Here is a 25,770-nt window from a genome sequence, read left to right as displayed (position 1 = left end):
AAACGTTACACGACTATTTTTCTTCTGCTTCTACAATATATTTATAATATTTATATATATATATATATATAAGAATTGATCAAAATTCCTTAAGATATTTGAATATAATTAGCATTATATACTATAGAAAGAAGGAATATTTTTTCTTGAAATTTTTAAAATTTAACTAAAACAATTAAGTTTGAATTTATAAAGAAAAATATATATGTCGTAGAAGTCCCGTGCAATGCACGGGAAAAGAATCCTAATATTAATAAATAAATAAATAGATACCCATATTACCCCACACCACTTTGTGAAGAGGGTTTTTCGTTGAATACATTCAGTTTACTTCATGCATCTTTCATTCTGTCTCTCTTAAATTTTTCCATAAGAGTGGAACCATACTATATTGTGTGTATCCTTAGCGTGCCTTCCAAGGTGATGATTTGTCTACACGTTCTTAAGAGCGGTCATAGCTATATTTCTATGAATGTATCGAATACTCTTCCACTATCCAAGCCGGTGATATCTATATTCCTTGGATTTCCAAATCCAAAAATTACTCCTTTACTTCAACTTTATTAAATTGAATTCAAATGTCTACTATCTTCCAATATCGAGCGCCCCATACCATCCCGGTACCACTGCGCATCTATATCACCAATACATTCGTATGGCGGTCTTAACAAACAAACCATCGCGAAGTACCATAAGTTCATAGCGTGACTATCAGACTCGCATTTCAGAGTTCTTTGAATTCTGTAATGAGTCTTCCCAGTCGTTTTATTCTTCCACAGGAGGATCCACCCACCGGCCGTGGTCTTTAATCAGTTGTATCAAAGCATCCGTCGCGTGCTCCATCGCGATTCCTCTCTTCACCACCGTCTGTTTAAAAATCACCAAACACACCATAAAGCCCGAATGTCTCAAAAGAGAGGTTGTCCCATTAAACCGAATAGATCAGACGACTCTTAAGTACTAGAAAGAAGATTTGAGAATAAAAGATGAGTTCTGGTACCTTTCCAACATAAAGATCTATCTTCCCCGGGGCTCCTCCAACATATCCAAAATCAGCATCGGCCATCTCTCCCGGTCCATTCACGATGCAACCCATGATGGCAATCTGACGTGTGCAAATTTAGACCATGAACGTCAATTTTTTGAGTTGGAGTGAACTTCACGTGTCAGTGTGATTGTATAATATCATCTCCTCAAGATTTGAAAGGAGCACTGTGACTCTTACCGAAACTCCAGGCAAGTGGGAAGTCTTCTCCCGTATTTGCGCACTGATTTCCTGAAGGTCGAATAAAGTCCTACCACAGGATGGGCACGAAACATATTCCTGTGAAAGACAATACAATGATACTGTTAATAGAGGTCGGATTTTCCCAAAGTCCACCAAAGGAATTATATGAAGAGGCAAATGAGCGAGCATACATCGGCACAAGGTAGATTAACAAAGAAGCATTAATCAAAATAAGAGTTTCGTTTATCAGGAGTTTCAGCCTCTTACTGTCTTAGTGTTACGCATTCTGCAACCTTGGAGCAAGTTAAAGGACGTGTTCCTCAGAAACTCGAAATCTTGGTCAGGTGCTTCTAGAAGGACACCATCTCCCAGCCCATCGACTAGAAGGGCCCCAGCATTGGTTCCAGCACCAATGACCAAGTCATCCCTATGAAAACGAAGAAAGAAATTATAACCTTCACATAAACAAATAAACTTCCTGTCTGACAGAAGGAAGGTCATTACCTGTGGGTCCCGTTGGGGAAATCAAGATGGTGAATCACAGGAAATTCGAGAGCATTTTCTTGTAGATACTCGAACAACCTGCAAAAGACATTATACATAAATCCGAAGATGCATTGCAGTGACAAGAAATAAATTTATTTTTATGGTAACACTAGAACATGCATCTACTTCCCCAAAGCTGAAAACAGATTTAGATACCAGAGGCGACGAGATGAGTTGCTAGGAACGATATCATTACCTTCTTGCTGCATGGACTCTGCTGACTTTATCTTCACTAACCGGTAGATTGTGAAGCAGCATTGTGGCATCAACCTTCTTTAAGATCTCCAGCTCTTCGTAGGGCTCATCTCCTCGTACAGACACAACCAACCGTGTGCCTGACAAGGTATCATTTCTCAGGCGAGGAATAATTGTGGGGCCAAATGATAAGAAATCGGAGAATGATGTAAATCGATTATCACGAAGAAAACTACCTTCAGGCAAAAGCTTGACAGCACCAGATGACAGCTCCATAAGATTCACGAGAACCATGGCATTGGGCAATGGCTTCGTTAGCTGCTCCGATAAAGGAGTTATAACTCCCATGCTTATATCTATCAGTCTCTTGAGAGCCAATCGCTGGTAATGGGGAAAAAGAATAATAAATCAACCAATCTCGAAATATTGTGAAACAACTATATCAGAAAAACAAAAAACAGAATGAAAGAAAGAAAAACAGGGGAAAAAAAAAAACCAAGGATGGACTTGCTGGTTCTTACAGCATCAGCATCCTCCACTGGTGGAAGCTCTCTAAGTAAGATTGAGTCAACTGTCGCAAGATCCTACATTAAGAAAATAGCGGTGTTTAAGTTTAATAACTGAATAATATAATCATAGACCATAATTCTTTTTATTCGAAGAGAAGGATACTACCTTAAATGGCATTCCGATGACAAGTTTCGCAGCAAGTGACCTGTATAAAGTTTCCGGGGACTGCAAAAGGATAGGAAAGAAAAAGTTATAACCTCAAAGAACAGCTATGAAGAGGGGGGGGGGGGGGGGGGGGGGGGGGGGTTGGAATCACTAATAGAATAATTAAAATATAAACTCTTGAATAAATATCTTACCTTCAATCGATCCAGAGAAACAGACATAAGAACGGAACCGTCACGGTGGAGCACTCCTCTGTAGTCTACCTCTTCACCCTATGCACGTAATATCATCTGCTCAGTAAGCAGCAAGTCGTCTACTGAAAGTTGAACCTTTTCAGAGAGAAGCTCTAACCTCTTTCTGGTAAGGCAATTGACCAGTCCTCCGCTGGAAATCAAAATAGTGACGGTGCTTTTCCTCGAAAGGAGCCTGACAATAAAAACCATGATTAATAAAAGCAAAGCAGAAAAACTCGGATTCTCAAACCGGTATCAATTAAAAGAAGCTAACACTAAAATCTCACCACTCCCTTCTGCAGCTCAGCCGCTCTCATACCCAGGTTTGCTAACCTTCTGCAGGGATCTATCTCTTCCTCTGGTGGTTCGGTGAGAGACACCCTGATTGTATCACCCAACCCATCCTACACAACAATCAGTCAATTAGATTCCATTGATACATAATTCTAAAAAAATATTGGGTTCCGTTTGATACATAATTCTAAAAACTTATTTTTAAGTTCAGAGTGCTACTTGAAGGAGGGTTCCAATGCCAATAGCCGATTTCATCCGTCCATCCTCCCCTTCTCCAGCTTCAGTGACTCCGAGGTGTAGCGGGTAATCCCATCCTTGAACATACATTTCAGCCACAAGGAGCCGGTAAGCCTGAACCATCACAACAGGGTTGCTTGCCTTCATTGAGAAGACAAAGTTGTGGTAGTCCAGTTTCCTGCATATCCTTGCAAACTCAAATGCAGATTCAACCTACTTGAAGAAACAAATTAATGTAACAAACAGTTACTATCAAATGTCCATTGAAGAATAATTCACAAGACCTTTTGTAAGCAGGTGAAAGAAATTACCATTCCCCGAGGCGAATCGCCGTAGTAACTCATTATACGATCAGAGAGGCTTCCATGGTTTGTACCAATACGCATAGCCCTTCCATACTTTTTGCACTTCTCGACCAATGGGGTGAAAACCTAGTGAATTAGCACCAAAGGTCCAATTAAATACTAAAATATAGCCATATAAGAAGTTAAATTGCAGATCATAGCACAGAAATATCTTTTAAGTGCCATAATCAGATATGCTATTGAAGAGAATTGATTATCCAACCTCCTCAATATGCTCGAGTTCTTTCTGATAGTCCTCCTCTGTGTAGTCTAACTTCTCAAACTGAGCCCGTCTATCAGCTGCAATTATTTACTTCGTGAAGCTCAGAGTGAATTCTCAAGAGAGATTTTTATGTTAAGAAAAGAGGAAGTTAAGAAGTTTATATACCGAAATTTCCTGGGTTGACACGAATCTTGTCAAAGCACTCAGCAACTCGCAATGCTACAGAAGGAGCAAAGTGTATATCCGCCACCAATGGTATGTTGTAGCTGCCACGAGAAGGGAAAAAAGAAGAAGATGAAACTGGTGATCCTTTCAATCTAATTTGGAGGACCCTCTTCTGATATTTACACAACGGTCCTTGCAAATGAAACCTACCTTTTCTGCACGAGAGAGTTCTTGATCTCAAAACACGCATCCGCTTCTTTCTTTCCTTGAACAGTTATTCGTACGATATCGGCACCCTTGTCTGCGATTCTCATCACCTACGGACAGAATATAATATAAAGGGGAGAATTTCTCTAAAAACTGCAGGTCGTACAATTGCGTGAGAACAAAGGACAGTGAATAACCTCTTCTACTGTTCCAGATACATCCTTAGTATCAGTTGTTGTCATAGTCTGAATTCTTATCGGGTGCTCACTGCCGAGGGCCACATTTCCCACCATCACTGTCCGTGTTTTCCTCCTCATTGTTTTGTGCAGAGATTCACAATACTTTTGCCTTGGAACTACATGACAGAGAATAATAAAATTTAACCGATTTGAAAAGCTAATATTTGACTTTCAACAACTTGCTGTCTGAGAATAGTCTTCTGTTGTAGTAAAATGTCAAGGATTACTAACCCATAAAATATTGCTTTGTTCACTATAAGGGAAATTCGATTAGTCATTCTCATTATAAAAAATTTCATTCTCCATCTTATGAAGGCATTCAGGTTTCAGTTCTGAGGCAGCAGATAAGATGAAAACAATTTCTATCTGGGACGAGGAGAGTCAATGAAAAAGTCAGCATCTCATTCATATTCAACACTGCAATCATGAATCAAAAACGAGAAAACCAAATCTATTGCTTAATTTCCCTTCTGCCCTACGCCGGGGATAAACAGACACTAGCATATAATCTCACAAAAAAAAAAAGTCTCATATTGCAGAGTCTGTTGAAATCCAACGCGAGGAGAAATGAATAGAGCAACAGATTGTTTCTCTGATTCGATTCACATCACCAAGTCCTTTTTGGATTAAAAAATCGATCAAGCACATCAGGATGTACAGCACCATACTCGAAAACCATACCTAATAGAGGGCTCCCCTCTGATGCTGGCTCTAGCTGGGTGATCTCGGGGTTGGGCGTAGAATTCCTGATGACAGCAATCCTTTTCCTCTGAGACTTGACCCTCTGCACATCAGAAACTCTAACAAAATCCACACTCTTCGCAAATCCCAATCCCGATTCCCTCCCCTTCAGCCCCATGAAAGAAGCCGGCACCGTACCGCTCGCCATCTGAACAGAGCCCTGTACCCACCTTCAAAAAACCCAGAAGACTGAAGCACAAACAAAGAGCTAGTCAATCCTAAAGTATTAAACTTGAAATTTATAATTGCATCGGTAAAAATCAAGAACATGACCCAGCTTAATACGAAAATTCGACTGCAACCATAATAAACAATGGAACGCAGCAATTCTGCGAGCTCCCAATAGCGAATCTCTCATACCCACCAGTGGCTAAGGTGAAATTTCAGACCTTTATTGGTCAGACAAGAATGCCACACCCAAGAACCAAGACCCTTTGTCGGACGAACAAATTACTGCATAGCTGAATTATCGGCATACCTCAAATGGGCTGGAGCAGGGTCTCCTGGAAATAAATCCTTTCTGAGGAAGGAGTTAACGGAGAGTGATTGATAGTGAAGTCGAAGGATCTAGAGAGCGAGAGAGACAGAGGGTGAGAGTAACAAGTGGTGGTAGGAGATGGGTGTCTGGGCGTTCTTGTGGGGTGGGATTAGTGAGGATCTTCCATTGAAATTTGGGACTTTGTAAGCTATTTGAGCTGCCCAAATCCACCACCAGAGGAGACGAGGATGAAGCCACGGAAAACACAACACACGTCCTCCGGTCAACAACAAGACAAAAATCGTCTTCCTCAGCATCGTCGCTTCTCTTCCTCAGGGGCCACAAATTGCATGCTTAACTTCCTTCCCATAACTAGATCTGTGCTTTTGCATTCCTGCCCTTCATTTTCTGGAAATTTCAGATTTCACCTATCCTTTGGTGATATCTGTCGTTCCCAAACATGGATTTAAGATTACAATAATCCTCTCTCACTCTTTATTCAGCCTACCAAACATGGCCTAAAAGTTTTCATAGGCTTGCCTAAAGTTTATCGGTGCTTTGGTGTCTCGATATATACAAGAGGGTGATCAGTTGATAAAATTGAGAAAAACCTTCAACAACATCCATTATATCTTATTCTGGAATCTGTGTAAATATATCAATGATATGACACATTAATTTGGGCACTAAAAAATGTTGGCTTAAGCTTACTTACAACTCCGTTAGTGACAAATGTAAAGAGGTATCGACAAGCCATGCCATCGCTGAAGACACAATGACACCTCATTGGCTAAGAGGCATATGTATGCAGTAGAACCTAAACCGTCCAATTTTCCTTCGTATTCCTCCACGGTCATTTATTCACTCTCTAAAACCTCTGTTTCAAGTTGTGACTTATTTAGATATGGGAGGCCGAACTGGGTGAAGCAACCTTGATTTCAAGCCTTCTTAACGGTTTCTATGGTTGAGTGTGTAAAACCGATTGAAAATCATAGTAGCTAATCGAAAGTTCTTATTATGGTCATCTAAGTTTATCTCGTCCCAAGAATCACATTTGAGTTTTACTCATCTTAACTATTTAAGGGTCAGTTTACTGTAAAAAAAAAAAGTCTTCTTTATTTGTCTTTTTCATTTTTCTCCTCATTTTCTGAATTTATTTCTCCAAAAAAAAACTAAGAAATAATGTTTAGAACTCAAAGTTGAGAATTTTCAATTAAATGGAGGAGAATTGATATAATTAAAAAAAGAGAAAAATAATTGATAAGAAAATCTTCCAATTTAAGAGAAGAAAATTGGAAAACTATCAAAAGTACTTCTCTAAATTGCTTTAATTTTGGGAATTAGAAAAATGTCTTTCCTTCTATCCAAAAAAACTTCTACCCAAAAAATACAGAAAAATCTATTTTTCCTAAAAAATTGTTCTTCATTTTAGATAGATAAACACATATTTTACGGTTTTCTATTTCTTATAAAAGTTTTCCAATAAATTGGAGAGTTTTCTCAACGTAAACAGGGCTTAAGATTCCTTTCTAGTTTTATTAACATGTTTTGTCTAGAAGGATTAATAAGCAAGCGTTCTAAAAGAGGTTTGGAGAGTAACGAACCATCAAAGTAAATTAGATAGTACGAGGGCTTCCTGACAAATATGTGAAAGTATAGTCCTCAATCACAAGCCGCCACGTGTCAGATGGGCTCGACGCGAACATTAGGAATCTTTTGGATACCCCCGCTGCAATATTCCGCTCGCGTTCGTTCAAAACAAAACCCTCACTCGCTGTCTTTAATCCCCACGCGCGCGTTCGTTGCTTGCAATGCACTCGCGGATTGAATCGGCGCGTGCACGTTAGTTCCCAGCGCCCAAATGTTGAGTAACATTATCTATGTTCCCGCGTTTCACATATGAACATTACTTTTGATAAGCACATTTGAACATTATATATAAATATATAAGTGTGTGTGTGCGCGCGCGCCCATGCCAACACTAAACACAGAATAGTCGGCCGCCCTCGCGGATCACATTGGACACGAGTTGACTGCTGCTTGATAAAAGCCACGTGAAACTCGATTTCATATGTTACACTCCACGATCACCATTATTGTCATCTTGCACGCGTACAACCTAACAGGACTTGCTGAGACCTCTGGAATGCCGTCGCATACAGAAAGAAGGAAATATGACACCTTGTACAGAAGTGGGGGCGAAATCACTGTTCGAGTCGTAGAACACGTACAATGACGAATCATGAATAACCATGGGATTGAAATCGATCAGCACAAGAAAATTGCACCTGTCCATTAAAACTTCAGACCAAACAAAGAGTACTGTGATCGCACAATAGTGCTCTATCTATCGGTCAACTTCCTTCGGTCAATGAGTGGCGTTCGAGGATGGCGATGGTCTCTTCCTTCGCGCTGTGAATGCATGGAGATAGTGTCAGAACAATTAACTCAAAGGACGGGCCATTGCACGGGAGCAACTCAAAATGATATCTTTATTTTGACATGATCAAATTGGACATGTGCGAGATGTTCAGCAACATACTTCCATGAAATATGCAAATAATATCCATGAAATATGCATATACTCTTCGCTTTTTTCTTTTTGCTGAAAGTTAGCATTTATAGAGCTAATCTACAGGTCCATGAAGAGCTAACTAACAATGGAACCGGGCGAAATTTAGATGTTCTCATGAAGCCCGTGTAGATAGTGTCAAGTGAGGGGACGAGAGGCTGAAACCGAGACCTGTCACCAGGCCTCAGTTCGCTCATTTTAACTACTCAATGCCAGTTCACAGAGTTCAATGGAGCAGTTAACAGCAAAATAAAATGGTTACCTTCCGGGTCTAAGAATCCTGTACTTGCCAAGCCTCGTGAGGTCCACAATTGTCGATCCTGCACGCCCTGAAGGAAGAATGCCTCCATCATAAACATAGGCGCAGTGCTCCCAGAGATCCTCAAAATCCTTGATGGAGACACTACTGGGCTGGCCACTTAGGTTTGCACTAGTTAGAGCCAATGCGCTTCTTGAACCACGGCAAATGACCCTTATGAAATCAGAGTCGGGTACCCGAACTCCTATACTATCCAATCCAGGATTCAGAGACTTCTCAAGGATACTCGAATCCCCTGAAAAATGCACAAACAGTTTCCTGAGTCAACATCCCATACCAGTCAAACACTGGAAGCATTGTCGATGTAGTAAAACGGCAACGGCGGTATCAAATGGTGGACCTCTCTGTATGAGAGATATAAGTAACTTTAGATGCTTCAATAGAGTATTACAGATAAATTTATTGGCTCCATGGATTAGCCAGAATAAATAAACCACACCTCGTCCCAATATGACAGTGACAGGCCCGGGAAGGAGCGCATCGAGCAAACCACTGGGCAAATGGTCTGTGACAGCGTAACGCGGAATGTCAGAGACATCACCAACGCAGATTGCTAGGGGACTCGTGTGTCTGCGCCCTTTGATCTCGTATATCCTGTTCACGGCCTCTGACGAACTGCAAAAACAATCACAATAAGCTGCAAATCTTAAACAACACTGCGAACTACACGCGGAAAACAATCAAATTTCTGTCAACATAGTGCCAATCAACCACAGGACACATACAAAATTGAAACTGAAGATGCTTCTTTTACTATCTTTGTGAGGTCAAGAGTAAAAATATGGATATGACGGCTCCATCCAATTGACTTTCTTCCGGAAAATTGAAGAGAATTGAGAGGTTTTCGCGTCAGGGCATTACCAGGCGTCACAGGCGAACCCGTAGAGCGTGTCCGTGGGAACGGCAATGACCTTGCCGCCTTTAATGGCTTCAATTGCCTCCTCGGCACGAGCTTCTGTGGCCGGACGAACCGCGGAAATCATACAGGCGTCGCTCAGATTCTTCTCTGAGCTCCGCGCCATTTCTGCCGGGAAGCTCCCGCCCAGTCCCGGTCTTCTTCTCCGCTGGGGAGTTCCTAGGGTTCCGAATCTGAGCACGCCTAACACATGGCGAGGACAAGTTCAGCGTGCGGTGACTGAGCAGAAATATCTACAGAGAGAGAGAGAGGACCTGAGTGAGGAAGAGGGAGACGACAGGCGAGGGGGAGGAGGAGATGGAGAGGGAGTCTGTCGGCTATTTTGGTAGGAACATTCATCAGTCGGAGGTTTTCCGGTAGAGTCTCGGTGTCCTCCGGTGGGTTTTTGACCGTTTTCTGTCGAACGTCGCCCTAGGTTCTTGGAGGGGGAAGAGAAGAGGCGACTGCATAGCGGTACAGTCATATCACGTGCCTCTCACGTGCACAGCCTTCTAGGCGCAACGCCCAGGTTCACTTCGCATGAGATCCCACAATCAACCCATCTATTATCCTGAAAAACCCATACATTATCTATTCGCGAAGATATCGGGTGTAAGTTGAGTGCATTATTCAAAATAAAAAATAAATAAATATATATATATATATATACAGAGTACATTGTTAATCGATATACAACCGATTAAATTCATAAGATTGTTGGATTTATATGCGACTATCATAAGTTCGCGAAAAATCATAATTGATTGCATTCATTATTATTCGAAAAAAGTACATGTCGGACTTCAATTATTGTTCATCGATGTACGGCTGATTAGATTCATGAAATTGTCAGGTTAATATGCGACTGATAATCTGGTACAAAAATGATTAGGTGGTGTTTTAGGACTAGCCAAGCCCTCATGGTACCGTTTGTGGAACATCCACTGTATCAAGTTCGCATAGGTCGACATCCTTTCTACCGTCTCAAGTTCACACTACATCGGACAATGGAGTCAACAATATTATGACTATCATAGGATACGGCTCGAGAAATAAACCATGTTACTCATGAGTGCATTCTGGAGTTGAGTGCATTACGTAGTACAAAAACAAATAACACGGCCAAGGATGCACGCCTTCATGTAATCGGGCGAAGGACCTATATTAATCGTATGATAACCCTCGCAAATTCGAAAAACTGCACAGCGACTCTGTAAAGTACGCAACTAGCTGTGAGATGCAAGACAAATTGCCTCTTTGCATCCAATGACCAAAGCATATGCTCCTAAGACAGGCATATTATTCGAAGCCCCATATGTTTGCTTAATGCTTAAGTGATTCCAGCATAACATTATTACTGCAAGAATCTCTCCCCATTTAAAAGGAATAGAATATTAAACATCACAGATTTTTCCGGTTCGATATGCTGAATTCCCCAATCTCATGATTCTGACAGGCAACATTAAGGGTGAAATATGACAGGAACGATGAACAAATGAAACACGAAATCTTATTCGATGACAAAAATTACAAGACACAGACATGAAGGAACCACATGATAATACATGCAGGACATCTATTGAAACAGAAGCTCGATGAAAAGTTAGGATTGCGCATTAGGATATCAGCATGTATTGGGGCTAAGGTGCAACAAAGCAAGACTCAAATAATAATGAATCATGAAACTACGGAAAAGGCAGCAGCTGAGGGTATAACTCCAACGTGATTCAGTTCAATTGGCACCACAGCTCAATACATGCTTCCCAGTAAGAACAGAATATTATGCAGTTATAATTCCCGAAACAAGCCGTGACATCAACTCAAGCAGAAATACGCAATGTCCCATGAACGGTGTAATATCAATATCAGACATGCATAGCAATCAAGACTGAATAGTAGATACAGGATTTTCCCATGCTGTGAGTCTGAGTGTGACTAGATGGGAACAAAGAAAGCATCTATCAAGCATGACAAGCCATCTATACTGATTTGTAGAAATGAGTCGAAAGTGGATCAGAGCAGAACCGGGAACACGGCCAGAGCTACAATATTCACCACTTGGATTGCAAGGATAAATAAAACAATGAAATAGGCAAATAAACCCCCAAGTACCAACGTTAAAAGAAGAAAAATGAAAAAGAACATAGCTCTTTCTATCCCCCAAATATCAAATTCAGTCAATCAGATAAATAAGGAGGGAAGCATCCTAAAAAGGCCAAGTCAGGTGGCGAAGTGCTGTACCTTTCTACAAGGGTCAAACTTTAACGAAAAATTAACAACCCATGACAGCACAATTATACACAAACACGCCAACATGCTCCTTAACACCCAGAACCTTCCACTCCAATAGGCCATCCTTCACCCCTGACTCCGGGCACCAGGAGTTCAGCACGATACTTTCTCCTTCAGGCCCTCTCTGTCCTCCAACAACGAGAAGTTCCTTGCCACAAGCCTTGAAAGCAAGTCCCCAACCATTTGAGGTATCAGCCCTGACAGGAAGTCTGCCCAGCACATCCCAGGTGTTCTTCACTTTGTCATACTTCTTTACCATATTAGTTGAGTGCTCGACTGCGTAAAGCTGGTTATCCACAACTGCAACAAGTGGAGGTGCCTGAGCCGCCTCACTCACATTAGGATACATCCCCTCTATTTTCCTCCACTTCCTCGTCTCCAGATCAAACTCCTCTCCGCAGGTTAACGAATCAGTGGGGCTTGACATCCCACCAATCACATAGAATTTGCCATCCATAAAAAACCCAGAGCATGATCTACGTGGTGTCTCCATACCAGGTAGAATTTCCCATCTGCCTGATGAAGAGTTGTACAACTCAGCGGACTTCAAAACATTTGCCTTCTTATCAATACCTCCTGCCACAATAGCGATAGAACCAAGGCTACCTGATGCAAATAAACACCGCCTTTGCTTCATTCCTTCACACTTGACCCAGCTTCGGTGAACTAAATTATACTTCCAGATGGCAAAATCCAACAATTCACGGCCAAAAACTAACAACTCACTACCCACAGCCAAAGATTCCTTGTCTGCATGGTTGAAGCATTCATCGCAAGGAATCTTAGGCAAAGTCATCCACTTCTTCCTAATGGGATCAAACGCCTCCCATCCCCTAGGATCACAAACCAAATAAACCCAATGTTCGACAACACCCATCTGCTTCCTCAGCCCATATAAAATCCCACTTTTGATTAGCATATTGAACCTTGTGTTTATACACGCCAATGAAGTGTAATCACATCTACAAACCCAAGCAAAACAAGTCAAAGCAACATCATCTATAAGACCCGGAAGGAGCGAATCACTTGATCTGAGCCTGAAGGCGGAATGACCATCATTTACTCCTGCCCTCAAGTTTAATCTCAAGTTTAATCTCAAAACAGTATCTACTTCCTCTTGAACCTCCCCACTGGAATTATTGGAACCCTCCATGTTAACAGAACTTGAATATGCCCCAAACTGATCGAAAATCCCCAAAATCAGAAACCACAAAACAAAACTTCTACCGTGTCCCCCTCTTTTCAGAAAACCAATCCCAACCTCTGCACACAATCAATCTCCATCTCTTTATTCTTGAAAACAATAGCAGTGCAAAAGCATATTGCTTCAAACCGAGCTTTATCCACAAAGACGGGCACTTTCGCCGAGAACTGTTGTCTTACTTTGTACCGCATCTCAGGAATCCAGTCCATTATTTCAAGCTAGCCCCTGCCATCGTCATCTGCAGTTGACATGAAACCGGGGAAAAGTAGAAGCAAATTAAGCTCAGGCAATGAATTGATAGCGAAAAAATCAGTGAGACAAATGCTTCCACCGAGAAGTGCGGTGTAATATTACCTCATTCCAGGAATTGAATTCATGCTACCCAAACAGATTCATCTGAAATTTGACAAAACAAAACAAAGTAAGCAATCCGCACAGACAAGCATATAGGTTGAACGCCTAAAGAAAAATTAACAGAAGAATCCGATCGGGAACCGCATGCGTAAGGTGATCTAGACCTAGATTCCAATAATCGAGCTCGGATCCGCATGGGATTACCGATTCAGGCAAGCGCATGCGAGATCAACAAAAGCAGGGTGAACAAAAAGGAAGCTCCAGGAAGCGAAAAGGACGCGAAGCGATTCGCCCGTACCGTGCGATGCCGATCAGGAGTCAAATCTCAGAGCCCGGGAGCGGCCGGGAAACGTTCGCTGACGAGCATGGCGCCGGGTTCCGCCGAGAGAGAATAAGGTGAGGACCGAGAGCTGCTTTGGAATGGAAACTGTGAGCTGGCTCTACTTCGGAGAGAATGCTTATATAACAAAGTGAAATGGATGTCTTTCCTTTTCCTTTTTTGTTTTTCTTAATAAATAGTAAAACTCTCGTAATCGTAAAATTTTTCTATTTACAAAATTTAATCCGCATCTCTATTCAAGTGAAACAAATATCAAATTACTTAAATCAATCCATATTAACCTTATCATTGCCTTCATTTATATAGATATGTACATGTATATTTAGAAAATTCGACTCAATAAATAATGAAAGTAATGCAAAAAGAAAAAAAGAAATTGCATACAAATGCCTTCAAATGCAGTGCAAATATTTGAAGGAAACAATCACGATCAAAAGAGATTCGACGGTAACTTCTCATTGAACAATAATAGTTGAGTGATACAAAACGAGTGCGTTTCTCGAAGGTACAATTGAAACGAAAAGAGGACCCCTAATCGAAGAGATTCTCATTCCAAGATCTCACCAAAACAAATTCCCACTCATTAGGCATTCTTCCTGCACTTTGACATGAAATCTCTCGACACACACACACACATATATATATATATTGACCTCCATTATCTCTCCACAAAATATTTCCAATATTTTTTATATTTATAATAATCCTAAAATATAATATTCATAAAATATTACCAAAACAAAAGATAAAGAGATCATTCTAGAAAAATAAGAAACAAAATCAAGATAAAATTTAAGACATAACTCAAATATATATCTGCAAGGCGAGCAAGTCAATCGAGATATGCCTTGGCCAAGAGATGCACCGGGTACTCTGCTGCGCTATGGTCTAATGGGTTCGATATAGCCTTCGATCGATAGAGCCTTGGCCTGAGTATAGCATGTAAGCTCGCACCTTCTTTTTCTTTTTTCTTTTAAATGAATATGTAAAAAAGAAAAGGTTTTTGGGAAGTTTGGTTGCATCGCCCCTACATTCTTATAAATTTCGTTCTTGCCTCAAACTTTATGAAAGTTTTCAGATTAGCATCAAATCTTATTAACTAATTTCAAATGGGGGCTGATCCCGTTGACCCCATCCCAATCCTCCCACCAACCCACTGTCGATCCACCGCCGCGCAGAAGTGCAGCCCACCCTGATTTTTTGCCATCTGATTCCCTCGCAGCTCAATATCGATTCAGCTCATGCCTTGACGTATCAGGCTAACTTAAGCGTGACTCTTCTAGAGCTCTTGATGGTCACCTCTTTCTCTTTTTCGTCCCAAGTTAAAAATTTTTGCCTCTCGGACATTCATCGTAGACGATTTAACGACGTAATCCGATGCCGTGGTCGTGTTCTCTTCTACTTACCCCCGGTGTCTGTTTAGAAGAGCTTCCAATTTGTTTAGGTTGTGTATGTGCTTGGTTAGTCTTGGAAGATCTATTATCGGGTCTAATCTGCTCGGTATCATGTGGTTGTGATCGGTTTATGTACGATGTGTGGTTTGTTTTCTTTGTTGGTTTTGTAATAAAGGGTACGTTGTTATCCAGTATTTCTATAACCGGGACAAACACTGACAGTGTCATGGCCAGGATAGACTCTAACAGCGTCGTGGTTGGGTTAAGCGCCAACAGTATCATGTGATAGTTTAATTTATATTATGTGTGCCGATTAATAAAATATATCTTTTTCACAATTAAAATTTCATATTATATAAAAAAATTAAAACATATATAAAATATTTTTACTGAAATCATCTATTTAACACCCGGAGTCTTTTGCAAACATTAGCATGTGTATAATATTATGTTCATCGTCAATTAAAAAATAATAATCTGATATACTATCCACAAGACTATCTTTTTTGCACCATTTGTTTATACCCACGCTCATTGAGATTTCAATTTTTCTCGGATGCACCTAAAAAAATTAGGGATCAAATTGGGGTTAGTAGAAAGTTGAAGTGCGTACAAGCCAAAAGTCTGTACTAAAGGAGACATATAATGGAAATTAGACCCGTTCAAATATAAAGAAAACAAGAATGGCCGACCCATTAGAACCGTATCCCATGTCTCAACCCACTTTTCCTGTCTATCTTTTGATCAAAAGTCTCCATTAAATTAATTTTATAGCATTGTAAAGGGATGAGCACCATTTGATATAAGTATATTGAAGATGGCATAGATCATTTCATTTCGCAATTTCACGATTGATTTCTTCTTTCGGAAGTTGTGTCGTAGAATTTTAAGTTAGCAATGGGGCGAAATTTGACCATACTGCGAATTACACAATCCTCGAAATAAGAACTCGTCTCTACATACAATTCCCATGCTCGTATTGGAAGTTTGATAGTAATGGTTAGGCTTGTTGATGCTTTGAATTTTCCATGACAATGTTCATTAAAATTGATTCCAAGTACACATATGATCCGAATGTGTGTGCTATTTTATGACTAGTGCATAAGAGTTCAAAATGTATTGTCCACTTCATATATCCCCATCATGAGTTTTCTAGCATTAGCATGACAAAGTTGCATAAGGATCGATAACTTCTTTTCAATAATCAATCAATTAATCAACCAATTATCGGCGGCCATTTTACATGCATGGATTTGGGTAGTCAATAAAAGTAGAGGCTCTCAAAAGAGCAAATCTTCTCTTGAAAGTACAGCTCTCACAAATCATTACAACGATGAATTTATCTTACATCTATTCGGACCTCTTCTATGGCACACCAAATTTCATGATAATTAACAATAACAATAGTTCATTTTTACTGGTTAACTAGTTTTTTTGTCCATATGCACAAATTTTGGCATATTTTACTCAATTTGTAAAAATTAAGTTATTGTTAAATCTTTTAAATTACAATTGAAGTATTTTTATTTGAAATAATCTATCTTTTGATATCTTTACTGAAGAATTAAAAGCATATCAATGGTTGAATATCAAAACATTAAGAAATATGTGCATTTTTTTTTTGGATAAACACTTGCATATATGTACACCAGACGTAAACCCGCTCTATGCGCGAAATTTTAAGATAAAAAAGAACGCCGTACATGCAAAACTATTAAGATAAAATTCATTTTCTATTATTGTAATTACATTTTTATAAAATTAATTGCAGAAAGTATGTATGAGTTATTTATCTGTAATATATTAAATATATGTCTATATTGGTATTTTTCTGTAGATTATATTGATTCATTTCTAATATTAAAATGTAAAAGAATAAAATATAAAAGTTAACAAATTACTAACGGGGAAAAAAAAAAAAGATAATGCGGGTGAAGTCTTGTTGAAGAGAGAGGGCGAGAAAGAAGGGAAAGAGAGAAACATGGGTGGAAGTAGATAAGAAGTCGTGGAAGTGGAAGGAGAGAGAGGAAGAATCAGAAAACTTTCAAGACGAAAAAGTGGATTGAGAGTTAACCTTATATTTAACTATTCTTAATTTTTAATTAAATCGGAATGTTAGACTAATTAGTCGCTTCTGCTTTTCAAATTAGAATAGATATAGATATGGATACAAAAATATGTATTTACATACTAACAGAAAATATAAATTCACAAAGAAAATTGTTGATGTTAAATGTAATCGAGGGGGGAAAATTTTCATGTTTTTTCTTGTATTAACTATTTTATAAAAAGATTTACAGTGCATCTAGAATTCTTGAAAAATATGTTTGTAAATATATTGGATTGCAATATCTAATACATATTAAATGTATAAATTATACTTTATTACAATACGTCTTATAGATTATAATTATTGTCTCTCTCGAGAACCTCGCGCAGATGACGATAAAAAACTTTACCATTGGTAAAACCCAAATCTCACTTTTGAAAAAATAGGGTTTCATGGGGCCGAGCAGTCCATCACATCACCCTACGGAGGAAGTGCAGGTCGATACATGGAACCCTCGGATGACCTTCCCAATCCACGACGACAATCAAATACATCAAATGGTCTACGCACGAATCTCTCATTCTTATTTTTATCGTAGAAAAGTATAAAAATTTAATTGATTCTTTCTCGCGATCGCGGGAAAGATTCTTGATTTTGTGAGGTGGGAATACGTCAAACCACCAAATTGAGTTGGCTCGAGGGAGGAATCAAAGTGGCGGCGTTTAAGGGACCTTGAAAAAAAGTAAAAAAAATTCTTTTCTTCCCCAACACACACAAAACACCGAAACAAAACAGAACTGAGATAGGAGAGATTTTGCAGTGTGGGGTCGACTCTACAGTGAGAGCCAGCTGTTGCCGTTAGATCATCAAATAAAGATCACCCCATCATTCAATTTAATCTGATAACTCACTGCAACATTGGTCCCAGTTTAAGTACCGACCTTACACCCCCACCACCACCACCACCACCCCAACCCCTTCCTTTTTAACCTTTCCTTGATGTTCTGAGGTCCGGTCGGGGCCGTACCCCGGGCCACGGGGAACAGTCGGTTTGTCGCACCCCTATTCGCTAAAAGTACTTGTAAAATTAGTATCCAACTTTCGAGGTCCCCCCCCCCCCCCGTACAAGCCGATATTATTATCCGGCTTCCAATAAAATGAATTGGACGACTGTCGAAGCAGGAACATTTCACGAGATCCCATCGTGGTATTTGCTCCGTTCGGTTGTCGGCGAATGAAGCGCGAAGAGCCATGACCTCTCTCATGTGGTGGTTGCATTGGCCAGGTTTTATTATGGATTAATAGAAAAAAAATGCACAATCTTTTTCACATTTTAATAATTTTAACGAATTTTTTTTTCTTATTCTAAAAATATGTAAATTTTTGATTTTATAATAATTTTAAAATGACGTCGAATTTTTCGTTAATTTGAATGGAAATTACTGACGTATAAGTCGAGTGGAGCCACCATACTTTTTTAACGATAAAATTATTTCAAAATTTAAAAAAATGTTGAAAAAGGGAAGAAAAAGAGAGGCAAAATCAAGGAGGAGGTGCAGAGGCCGGTGGTGAGAGTCTCGTCGTCGGCCCCCACTCGGCCTACACATCGTCAATTTCCGTCCAAATTAATGAAAAATTTGATATCGTACTACAATTGTTATCAAATTAAAAATTTATGTATTTTTAAATTAAAAAAAAATATATCGTCTAAGAATTATTAAAATGTCAAAAAAATTTATTTATTTTTATTATTGACCCTTTTATTTATCAAGAGAACACTTACCTGTCGATTGGTGGAGCCAACTGCCTCTATGTTGACTTAAAGATACAACGCGACAATAATTTTATTATATTCTTTTGATAAAAATATCTTCCCAACAGTATCAATTGGCAAAACACTATTGTCAAAAGTTCTTGCCTGACAATTTACCGATTACAGATTCGATGTTAAGTGAAATTATTCGTACCTCTTTATTATCTATTAAAAATTTTATTTTATTATATTAAATTCACGAATTTTTATCATAATAATAATAAAAAAAGCACTCAGCAAAACTTTTTTTTAAAAAAAATCTCCTAATTGCAGTTTTCTTATGATATGAGTTCTGTATATAGTCATAAATGTTGTAACAGTATCTACGATTTTGGGGAGTTCATGTAAGCCGATACATGTCGATCTCTGTCGCCTTGATGGTGGGTTCTTTCCCGAGAGGGTACCCATACTGGCCAACAGTTGCCACAGTCCAGAGGATGTGATTGATCATTGCTCCAAACCCTTTAATTTTTTTAAATAGAAAAAATGCACTGTTAAGAAAAAAAGAAATGTATATTGCAGCTCGCGTTTTTTCAAAGAAGATAATTATAGAAGTAGACAAAATTCGGGCAGCCACTTCTCAATTATATGGGAGTATTGTTTTATGTCTTGACCAAGAGATTAGTAGGCATGCCGTAGATCAATAAATCCAATTATGATAGTGCTCGTTAGATTAGAAGTATCGATGCATTCGTCTCTTTCGATCTTTATTCATTCAATAGGATTAAAGTATCGATACATTGTTTGTGATCCTCGATATTCTGCGATCCTCATACCGCCTAGATAAGTTTAAATCGGTATATGTGATGAACTCAAATCTGTCTAGCTGATCGAAGAAGCAATCAGCTATCGCCGACACTAGTCGTTTTTCAGTGCGAAAAATATCCAACTAGCACAAACTATCGATTCCAGGAGTATATGGATAAAAACAAGAAATGAAAAAAGATATAAGATGGCCAATAACGTCTCCAAACCTCCACTTTGATGGATAAGATGTAAAAGAACAAATTCGACGGATTGAAAGTGTTGACTAGGAAATCGTTTCTTCTCATTTTACAGTGAGGTTACGATTTTCCTCGGCTCATTGGCTAATACTAATTCTATTCGGATATCAACTTAAAACCCGACAACGTGCTTCAGATGCGTTCGGATACCAACTTAAAACCCTACAGGGTGCTTCAGATGCGTTTCTAACCTTTACGCTGCAATAAATTTCACCCACAGCATCCGAAACCGATCTTTCATACAGAGTATTGTAGAATTTGCGACTCAAGGAAATAACATTAAAGTATCGTAATAATGAATGCAAAAATTTAGCTTTTATTTCCTGACCCAGTTCATCGCAAGGCAAGTAGGTTCAATATATATATGTGTGTGTGTAATAGACGTGCAATGGATCGAGACAAGCTTGCAACCGAGTAAGAAGAGAATGAAACGCACAATAACATCAAGTATGTGCTCACACTCACAAGGAACCATTGCCGATCAATCTACCAAGAAAATAAGGAAAAATTTAGCGAGCAATGAGAGCAAATCTTTTCCTCATCGAATCGCAACCAAAAGCTCACATCCTCCTCCACCTTCATACTATAAATGAGACAGCCTTACATCCTCTCTTCTTAATATAAGGATAGAAGTCTTCCTCACAGCTACCTCCAGATGGAAAACGGTAACCTACAAGGGTTTCACCTATACATATCGACAGTTTCCAAACTACAAATGAACAAACAAAAATTGCAGTTAGTGAAATTTTCACATATCTTCTTCATTGTTCATGTTGGGTTCAGCCCCCTGCAGAGACTTCCGCTTGCACCAGCATAGATATTGAGGGATAGGACCGTCTTCTCCGATGAGCCACTCGTGTGATGCAACAGCTTCTAATGTCAACCTCTGAGTTGGGTCTAAAAAGGGGAGAGGATTCAAAGCAATATCAGAAAGGATATCTAGAACACATTCCAAAACTGCAGCGTTACCAACTGGAAAGGTATCCATTGTTGGACAGTCCACTGGTTCACCGAAGTCGAAGAACTATAATATCCTTGGCCAGAAATTAATGATAATTCTTTAAATTTTCCTCGTATGCATCAGACTATATAGTATGGTAAACTGAAATCATTAATTTGGACTGAGCTGACAGTTCAAATTGATCTCTTTCTCAAGCAAAATCACCAGGTTTGACATGTTAGTAAAGCAGCCATAACTTCTGAGCATACTATTGGAAATGAGAGGGTGCCATTCCTGGTTTTTATTGGACTATCTGAGTCTGGTCCGATTTCTCTAGCAAGACAGCATTAATCTGGCAAAATCAAAATTTTGAATAATTTACTAACCTTTGCAGAGTATTCCCTCCAGTAAATTCCTCAGCTGCGGGTTCATAGTGTCGGGAAGTACTAATGGGCTGTGAACAATCTGGAAAATTGTTGGAAGCGGAACAAAAAAGAGGTAAATCTAAAGCCCGATTCGTCAAACAGTGAGAAGCAAAAATAAGATAACAAGGACAAAATTTTTTTCGACGAACCTTGTCATATGTGTCCTGGAGAGTTTCCCCAAGAAATGGATAATGCCCTAATACCATACAATATAGGGTAACACCAACGGCCCACGTGTCAGCAGCCCTTCCATGGTAAGTAAGACCTGTTGATAATGAAGGAGGTTTGAATGTAATGATAAGCCATTTCTTATTATTCTTTAGGATAAAATATACCCTTCATCTCCTCTGGAAAAAGGAACAGACCGAGACAGCACTCAGGTGCAGTGAAGACAGGGGTCCCTGGAGATCGCCGAAGCTCGTCATTGTCATCCTACATAACCAATTCAGAAAAGATCAAAACTTTTAAGAATGAAAAATGTTCTCTACAGAGATGTTACCATCCAACAGTAAAAGAATAAAAGGTGGTGGCTTTTGAGAAAAGAACAATGGAATAAAGGGGAAATGCAATTTCCCATTACTTGTAATTTAAAAGTTATTCCATTCCATTCCCTAGTGAACTTAGTAATAAATTCGAGTGAAACATGAGAGGAAAAATGAGAGGAAAGGAGGAAAAGAAAGGATTGACAATCAATTACGTATAAATTAAATTCTTCTAACTTAGTTGATAAAGTGATTTTGATTTAATTGGATCTTTAAAAGCTTCTGCAGTCTCTCCCTTAGTTCCTCCCTTATTCTCTCCTTTTTCCTCCTCGTGACAAATATCCGACCAACTTCAACTGTCTCATGTGGAAATCTTGAACATGGGGCTAAGCAGAAGGCAGCCATTACCTCAAATACTTGACTGACACTGAAATCTCCAATCTTCACGGTGCCAGCACGAGTCACTAAAAGATTATCAGGTTTGATGTCTCCATGAACTATGTTCTGTTTTTCAGGTGAAAAGGGGGAAATTATGAGCAACAGAAAAGTTGACAGGAGACAATTGAACCTCAGTTCGATAACTTTTAAAAAATGCCAGCAACATACATGTGCATGGAGGTATGTCAGCCCTGACACGATATCCCTAAGATATTTTCTAGCAGTATTTTCTCCAATGCCCACAGGTGGGCTTGATCCATCGGAATCCCATTTGCCATCAACATACTCAAGAACTACAGGAAAACAATTATTTCATGTCAATACTGGGGACATCTCAATCAGTCACCATGATAGGGTAATCAAAACTGAAAATCCAAATGGGAGAATATGCATATGAAAAGATGGAAACTAGACACTCTATTAAGAGAGCAAATGGAAATAGGATAAGTTACCCATGTAGAAGTGATCTGTGTCTAAGTCATCGATCACCTCAACGAGGTTGACAATATTAGGATGATCCAACATTTTCATGATCAAAACCTGCAAGAGAGGACCCCCTATTAAATTCAACGTTCATTGGCAAACTTAAATTACTTTGGAATGGCTCTGTTGTGCAGTAGAGGACCACCCAATGTATAGCAGTATATAGACAAAGATATATACAGAAAACTTTACCTCTCGAAGAACATCAGTCATAGCAGTCTCTGAAGGCGCAACACGGAGCTTCAGCAAGTGAGACTTATGAAAGGCCTGCATCAGAAAACCAAGCTCATTAGAAAAGATGCAGTTCCAAATGTGTAGTGCTTGAGGTACGCAGACGCCCAGAATAAGAGTTTGAGAAAACTCTAAGGAATTAAACATGCACAGAGTAGAGAAAGCCTGCTAATTATGTGAGTAAATGAGAAAGTCTACCTTTATTGCGTAATGCTTCCCATCAACACGGCTTCGATACAAAACCTGCAGTTTATGTGAAGTAAAAAAGTTAGAAAACTTGAACCCAGTAAAACAGAGTCAAAGGATAAAAATTTCCAATTAAAAGACATACCACTTTGCCATAGCTACCAGAACCAATTTTACGCTCTCTGACATACTCATTGATTGTCTTGTTCCCATCTTCATCCTAAGAAAAGAAAATTGGACTCAATTCTTTTATCAGTGAATGGAATAAATTTTTGCTGAATTTGATCAGGCATGAAAAACTTAGTTGTAAAATCCAACATCGGCAGTTCTGGTCTCCACGAAATATCATACTGAACTGAAACTAAAGAGTTCTCAAATTTACCTCTGAACGAATAAGTTGGTGGGTTTCCTTAACAGGATACTGCCTGCAAATCAAGCCATTCTGTTCTCTTAGCCTCAAAATCTCTTCAGAGCGTTTTGCACGGCTCTGCAGTTCCCCGTCGTCGCCGTGGGCAGTGTTGGTGGTATCACCATTATATGAGCGATCATCATAGTCTTCTATATCATCTTCCTCATCCAACAACAGCTCCTGGGACTGAGACAGGTGGTTATTGTATCCCGGAATGGGCTGGAATGGTCTTTTCGGCCTCCGGGCAAACCCAAAGCAGCTGCAGCAGCCCATGAATCTTGCAAGTGGATAGCTCTTAGTAAACATGACAAGATTCCCAAATAGGGTTTGTCCCAGGTTCCCAATATCTCAGCACTCAAAAAAATGGATACCAAAACTGTAAGAGAAAAAATAAACATACACGCCATTAGCACCTCGAATATCTGCTGAAAAAGAACATGCCTTTCGGAATTTGTTATGGGTTTCTCATCATCTTCATTAGGATAAAAACTCAAATTTGCAGAAAAGGATTCAAACCTGATGCTTGGAAGGGGCGAGGATGCGGGGCTTTCAAGCCCAGATCAGCTCTGCTATTCCAGTGGGTGCCATTCAGACAGATGACAGAAACAGCTGATGATCTTGCTGAAGCTGTTTCTACTGAAAACTAACATCCCGATAGCTCCAGTTTATATAAACCTTAAAACCGGGGCTCCGGGCTCAATCACCGCTTCCCCGTCACCAGCAACTAGACAAATGTTGACCTTTTCCTCTACCAGAAAGAACATAACATAAACAAAAACAATAATTAATATTCTCCATGAAAAGTGAATGACGATTTTTCTTCAAAATCGTCAGACGCATTGAGTTGTAAGACAAGCTCGCATTGAACTCTCAGACGCAAGCACAGATTTTTCTTCAATCGCAACCGCAAGAATTCAAATGAAACCTAAAACTTATGGCCCAAAAACCCAAAAAGGGTTCAAATTTCCGGACCCATCACCGGCTTTAAACCTGCGAAGGGAAGTTTGACCTGAAGATGGGCAAGGTTCCTCGTCGGAAACGAAAACCAAGCAAGGATCCGAGCCGAGGCTGTAGGGTTCAATTTCCGAAGCTCTAATCGGGTTCCAGGAACAGCGTCGAGGGGGAAACTGAGGATCGGAGGCGAGGATTGATCGGAATTGGAGGTTCAAGAATTGAGAGGATGGTGAGGTGGTGAGTCGGGTTGAATGCGAGCAAAATAGGGGAAGGTTTTGTGGGGCCGTCTGGTAAATATGGGAAAGTTGAGGGGCGAAAACAGGAAAACCCCGAAGCGCGTCCGTCGAAGAAGGGCAGGTAAAGGCAAACCAACGACACGAGAGGAGAGTTCGACAGAGAGAGAGAGAGGAGGGAGAAGAAAGAGAACAGCCTTGGGATTGGTCCCCTTTTTTTTTTTGCCTTTTTTTTGTCTATTAATAATAATTACTGGAAACAAATTATGAAAATAATTTTCTCTGTTTAATTTCTGTTTTACTTCAATTTGTGTTAGTCCATTAAACTTTTTTACAGTTATTTTAAACCAATTTTAACTTAAAAACCGAGAAAGCACCGCAATTTCTCAAATTACCAACTTTTTCAGCTTTCCGCATCGAGTGGAAAATAGAATCACGAACAATTAGTAAAATAAGATACTTTTTTGCCCTTTTCTTCTGTTTCCCTTTTTTTTTTAAAAAAAAACTTACATCAGAACAATTACAAGAGGTTCACAATTTTTTTTTAATAAATAAGGTTTATTTTCTTTTCTCCATCTTCAACTATTGAAGTGCTCTAAATTGTAGGGCACATTGAGGAGAGAAAGTTGAGTAGGCCCCGACATAAAACAAAACTAGAAGCATATTCAATTCTCCTAATTAATATATTCGGATTCTTAGATTTCTTTATTGTCCATTTTTTTTGGTAAATATGAATATATGGGTCAATTTCTTCATAATTAGCCCGGTAATACGTGCATTGCGTAGACATTTACTTTTCTTAATTTTTTACTTAATATTATTAAATTTACTAATTTTATAATACAAAGATTATAAATAAATAAAAGACATTGGGAGTATTTTCATTAATTAATATCTCTAAATCAATTATAAAAGTCTTCTTGGGAGCATGTAATAAAATTATAAAT

At 39.2% G+C, this 25,770-nt stretch overlaps 4 protein-coding genes across 10 annotated transcripts; all 4 read right to left on the bottom strand.

Moving 5' to 3' along the window:
• Positions 1 to 525: 525 nt before the first annotated feature.
• On the bottom strand, positions 526 to 6,113 carry LOC116200949 (4-hydroxy-3-methylbut-2-en-1-yl diphosphate synthase (ferredoxin), chloroplastic). Of its 3 annotated transcripts, none has more exons than XM_031531963.1 (20): positions 5,692 to 6,113; positions 5,268 to 5,516; positions 4,545 to 4,702; positions 4,351 to 4,457; positions 4,141 to 4,241; positions 3,976 to 4,052; positions 3,720 to 3,839; positions 3,391 to 3,621; positions 3,165 to 3,281; positions 2,996 to 3,070; positions 2,839 to 2,916; positions 2,645 to 2,704; positions 2,491 to 2,553; positions 2,206 to 2,350; positions 1,971 to 2,109; positions 1,733 to 1,810; positions 1,496 to 1,655; positions 1,226 to 1,324; positions 1,001 to 1,105; positions 526 to 867 (listed from the first exon to the last, which is right to left on the bottom strand). In XM_031531963.1, exons 2-20 carry the CDS (start codon positions 5,473 to 5,475, stop codon positions 766 to 768), a joined length of 2,223 nt encoding a protein of 740 aa, XP_031387823.1. In that variant the 5' UTR covers positions 5,476 to 5,516; positions 5,692 to 6,113; the 3' UTR covers positions 526 to 765. The 3 variants fall into 3 exon arrangements, with proteins under 3 accessions (XP_031387823.1, XP_031387824.1, XP_031387822.1); XM_031531964.1 differs by having other exon boundaries at positions 5,268 to 5,497; positions 5,806 to 6,113; XM_031531962.1 differs by having other exon boundaries at positions 5,806 to 6,112.
• Positions 6,114 to 7,964: 1,851 nt separating this feature from the next.
• LOC116200003 (yrdC domain-containing protein, mitochondrial) lies at positions 7,965 to 10,171 on the bottom strand. Of its 2 annotated transcripts, none has more exons than XM_031530642.1 (5): positions 9,867 to 10,171; positions 9,558 to 9,785; positions 9,136 to 9,311; positions 8,640 to 8,931; positions 7,965 to 8,217 (listed from the first exon to the last, which is right to left on the bottom strand). In XM_031530642.1, exons 1-5 carry the CDS (start codon positions 10,073 to 10,075, stop codon positions 8,160 to 8,162), a joined length of 963 nt encoding a protein of 320 aa, XP_031386502.1. In that variant the 5' UTR covers positions 10,076 to 10,171; the 3' UTR covers positions 7,965 to 8,159. The 2 variants fall into 2 exon arrangements, with proteins under 2 accessions (XP_031386502.1, XP_031386503.1); XM_031530643.1 differs by having other exon boundaries at positions 9,558 to 9,795; positions 9,867 to 10,103.
• A 1,379-nt stretch (positions 10,172 to 11,550) lies between these two features.
• Positions 11,551 to 13,899, bottom strand: LOC116200002 (F-box/kelch-repeat protein At5g60570). Its single transcript, XM_031530641.1, has 3 exons — positions 13,740 to 13,899; positions 13,442 to 13,483; positions 11,551 to 13,325 (listed from the first exon to the last, which is right to left on the bottom strand). The coding sequence occupies exon 3, from the start codon at positions 13,034 to 13,036 to the stop codon at positions 11,864 to 11,866; it is 1,173 nt and encodes a 390-aa protein (XP_031386501.1). The 5' UTR covers positions 13,037 to 13,325; positions 13,442 to 13,483; positions 13,740 to 13,899; the 3' UTR covers positions 11,551 to 11,863.
• A 6,558-nt stretch (positions 13,900 to 20,457) lies between these two features.
• On the bottom strand, positions 20,458 to 25,042 carry LOC116200994 (serine/threonine-protein kinase GRIK1). 4 transcript variants are annotated; one of them, XM_031532039.1, is made up of 13 exons: positions 24,646 to 25,042; positions 24,153 to 24,384; positions 23,610 to 24,012; positions 23,373 to 23,447; positions 23,240 to 23,284; positions 23,003 to 23,077; positions 22,780 to 22,867; positions 22,496 to 22,620; positions 22,298 to 22,393; positions 21,743 to 21,839; positions 21,557 to 21,672; positions 21,369 to 21,447; positions 20,458 to 20,939 (listed from the first exon to the last, which is right to left on the bottom strand). In XM_031532039.1, exons 3-13 carry the CDS (start codon positions 23,940 to 23,942, stop codon positions 20,791 to 20,793), a joined length of 1,278 nt encoding a protein of 425 aa, XP_031387899.1. In that variant the 5' UTR covers positions 23,943 to 24,012; positions 24,153 to 24,384; positions 24,646 to 25,042; the 3' UTR covers positions 20,458 to 20,790. The 4 variants fall into 4 exon arrangements, with proteins under 4 accessions (XP_031387899.1, XP_031387901.1, XP_031387903.1 ...); XM_031532041.1 differs by having other exon boundaries at positions 21,773 to 21,839; XM_031532043.1 differs by having other exon boundaries at positions 23,610 to 23,913.
• Between the last annotated feature and the right edge of the window lie 728 nt (positions 25,043 to 25,770).

The sequence above is a fragment of the Punica granatum genome, chromosome 3 (assembly GCF_007655135.1).
Source record: "Punica granatum isolate Tunisia-2019 chromosome 3, ASM765513v2, whole genome shotgun sequence".
Lineage (NCBI taxonomy): Eukaryota > Viridiplantae > Streptophyta > Magnoliopsida > Myrtales > Lythraceae > Punica > Punica granatum.
This window is presented reverse-complemented; position numbering and strand designations above follow the sequence as displayed.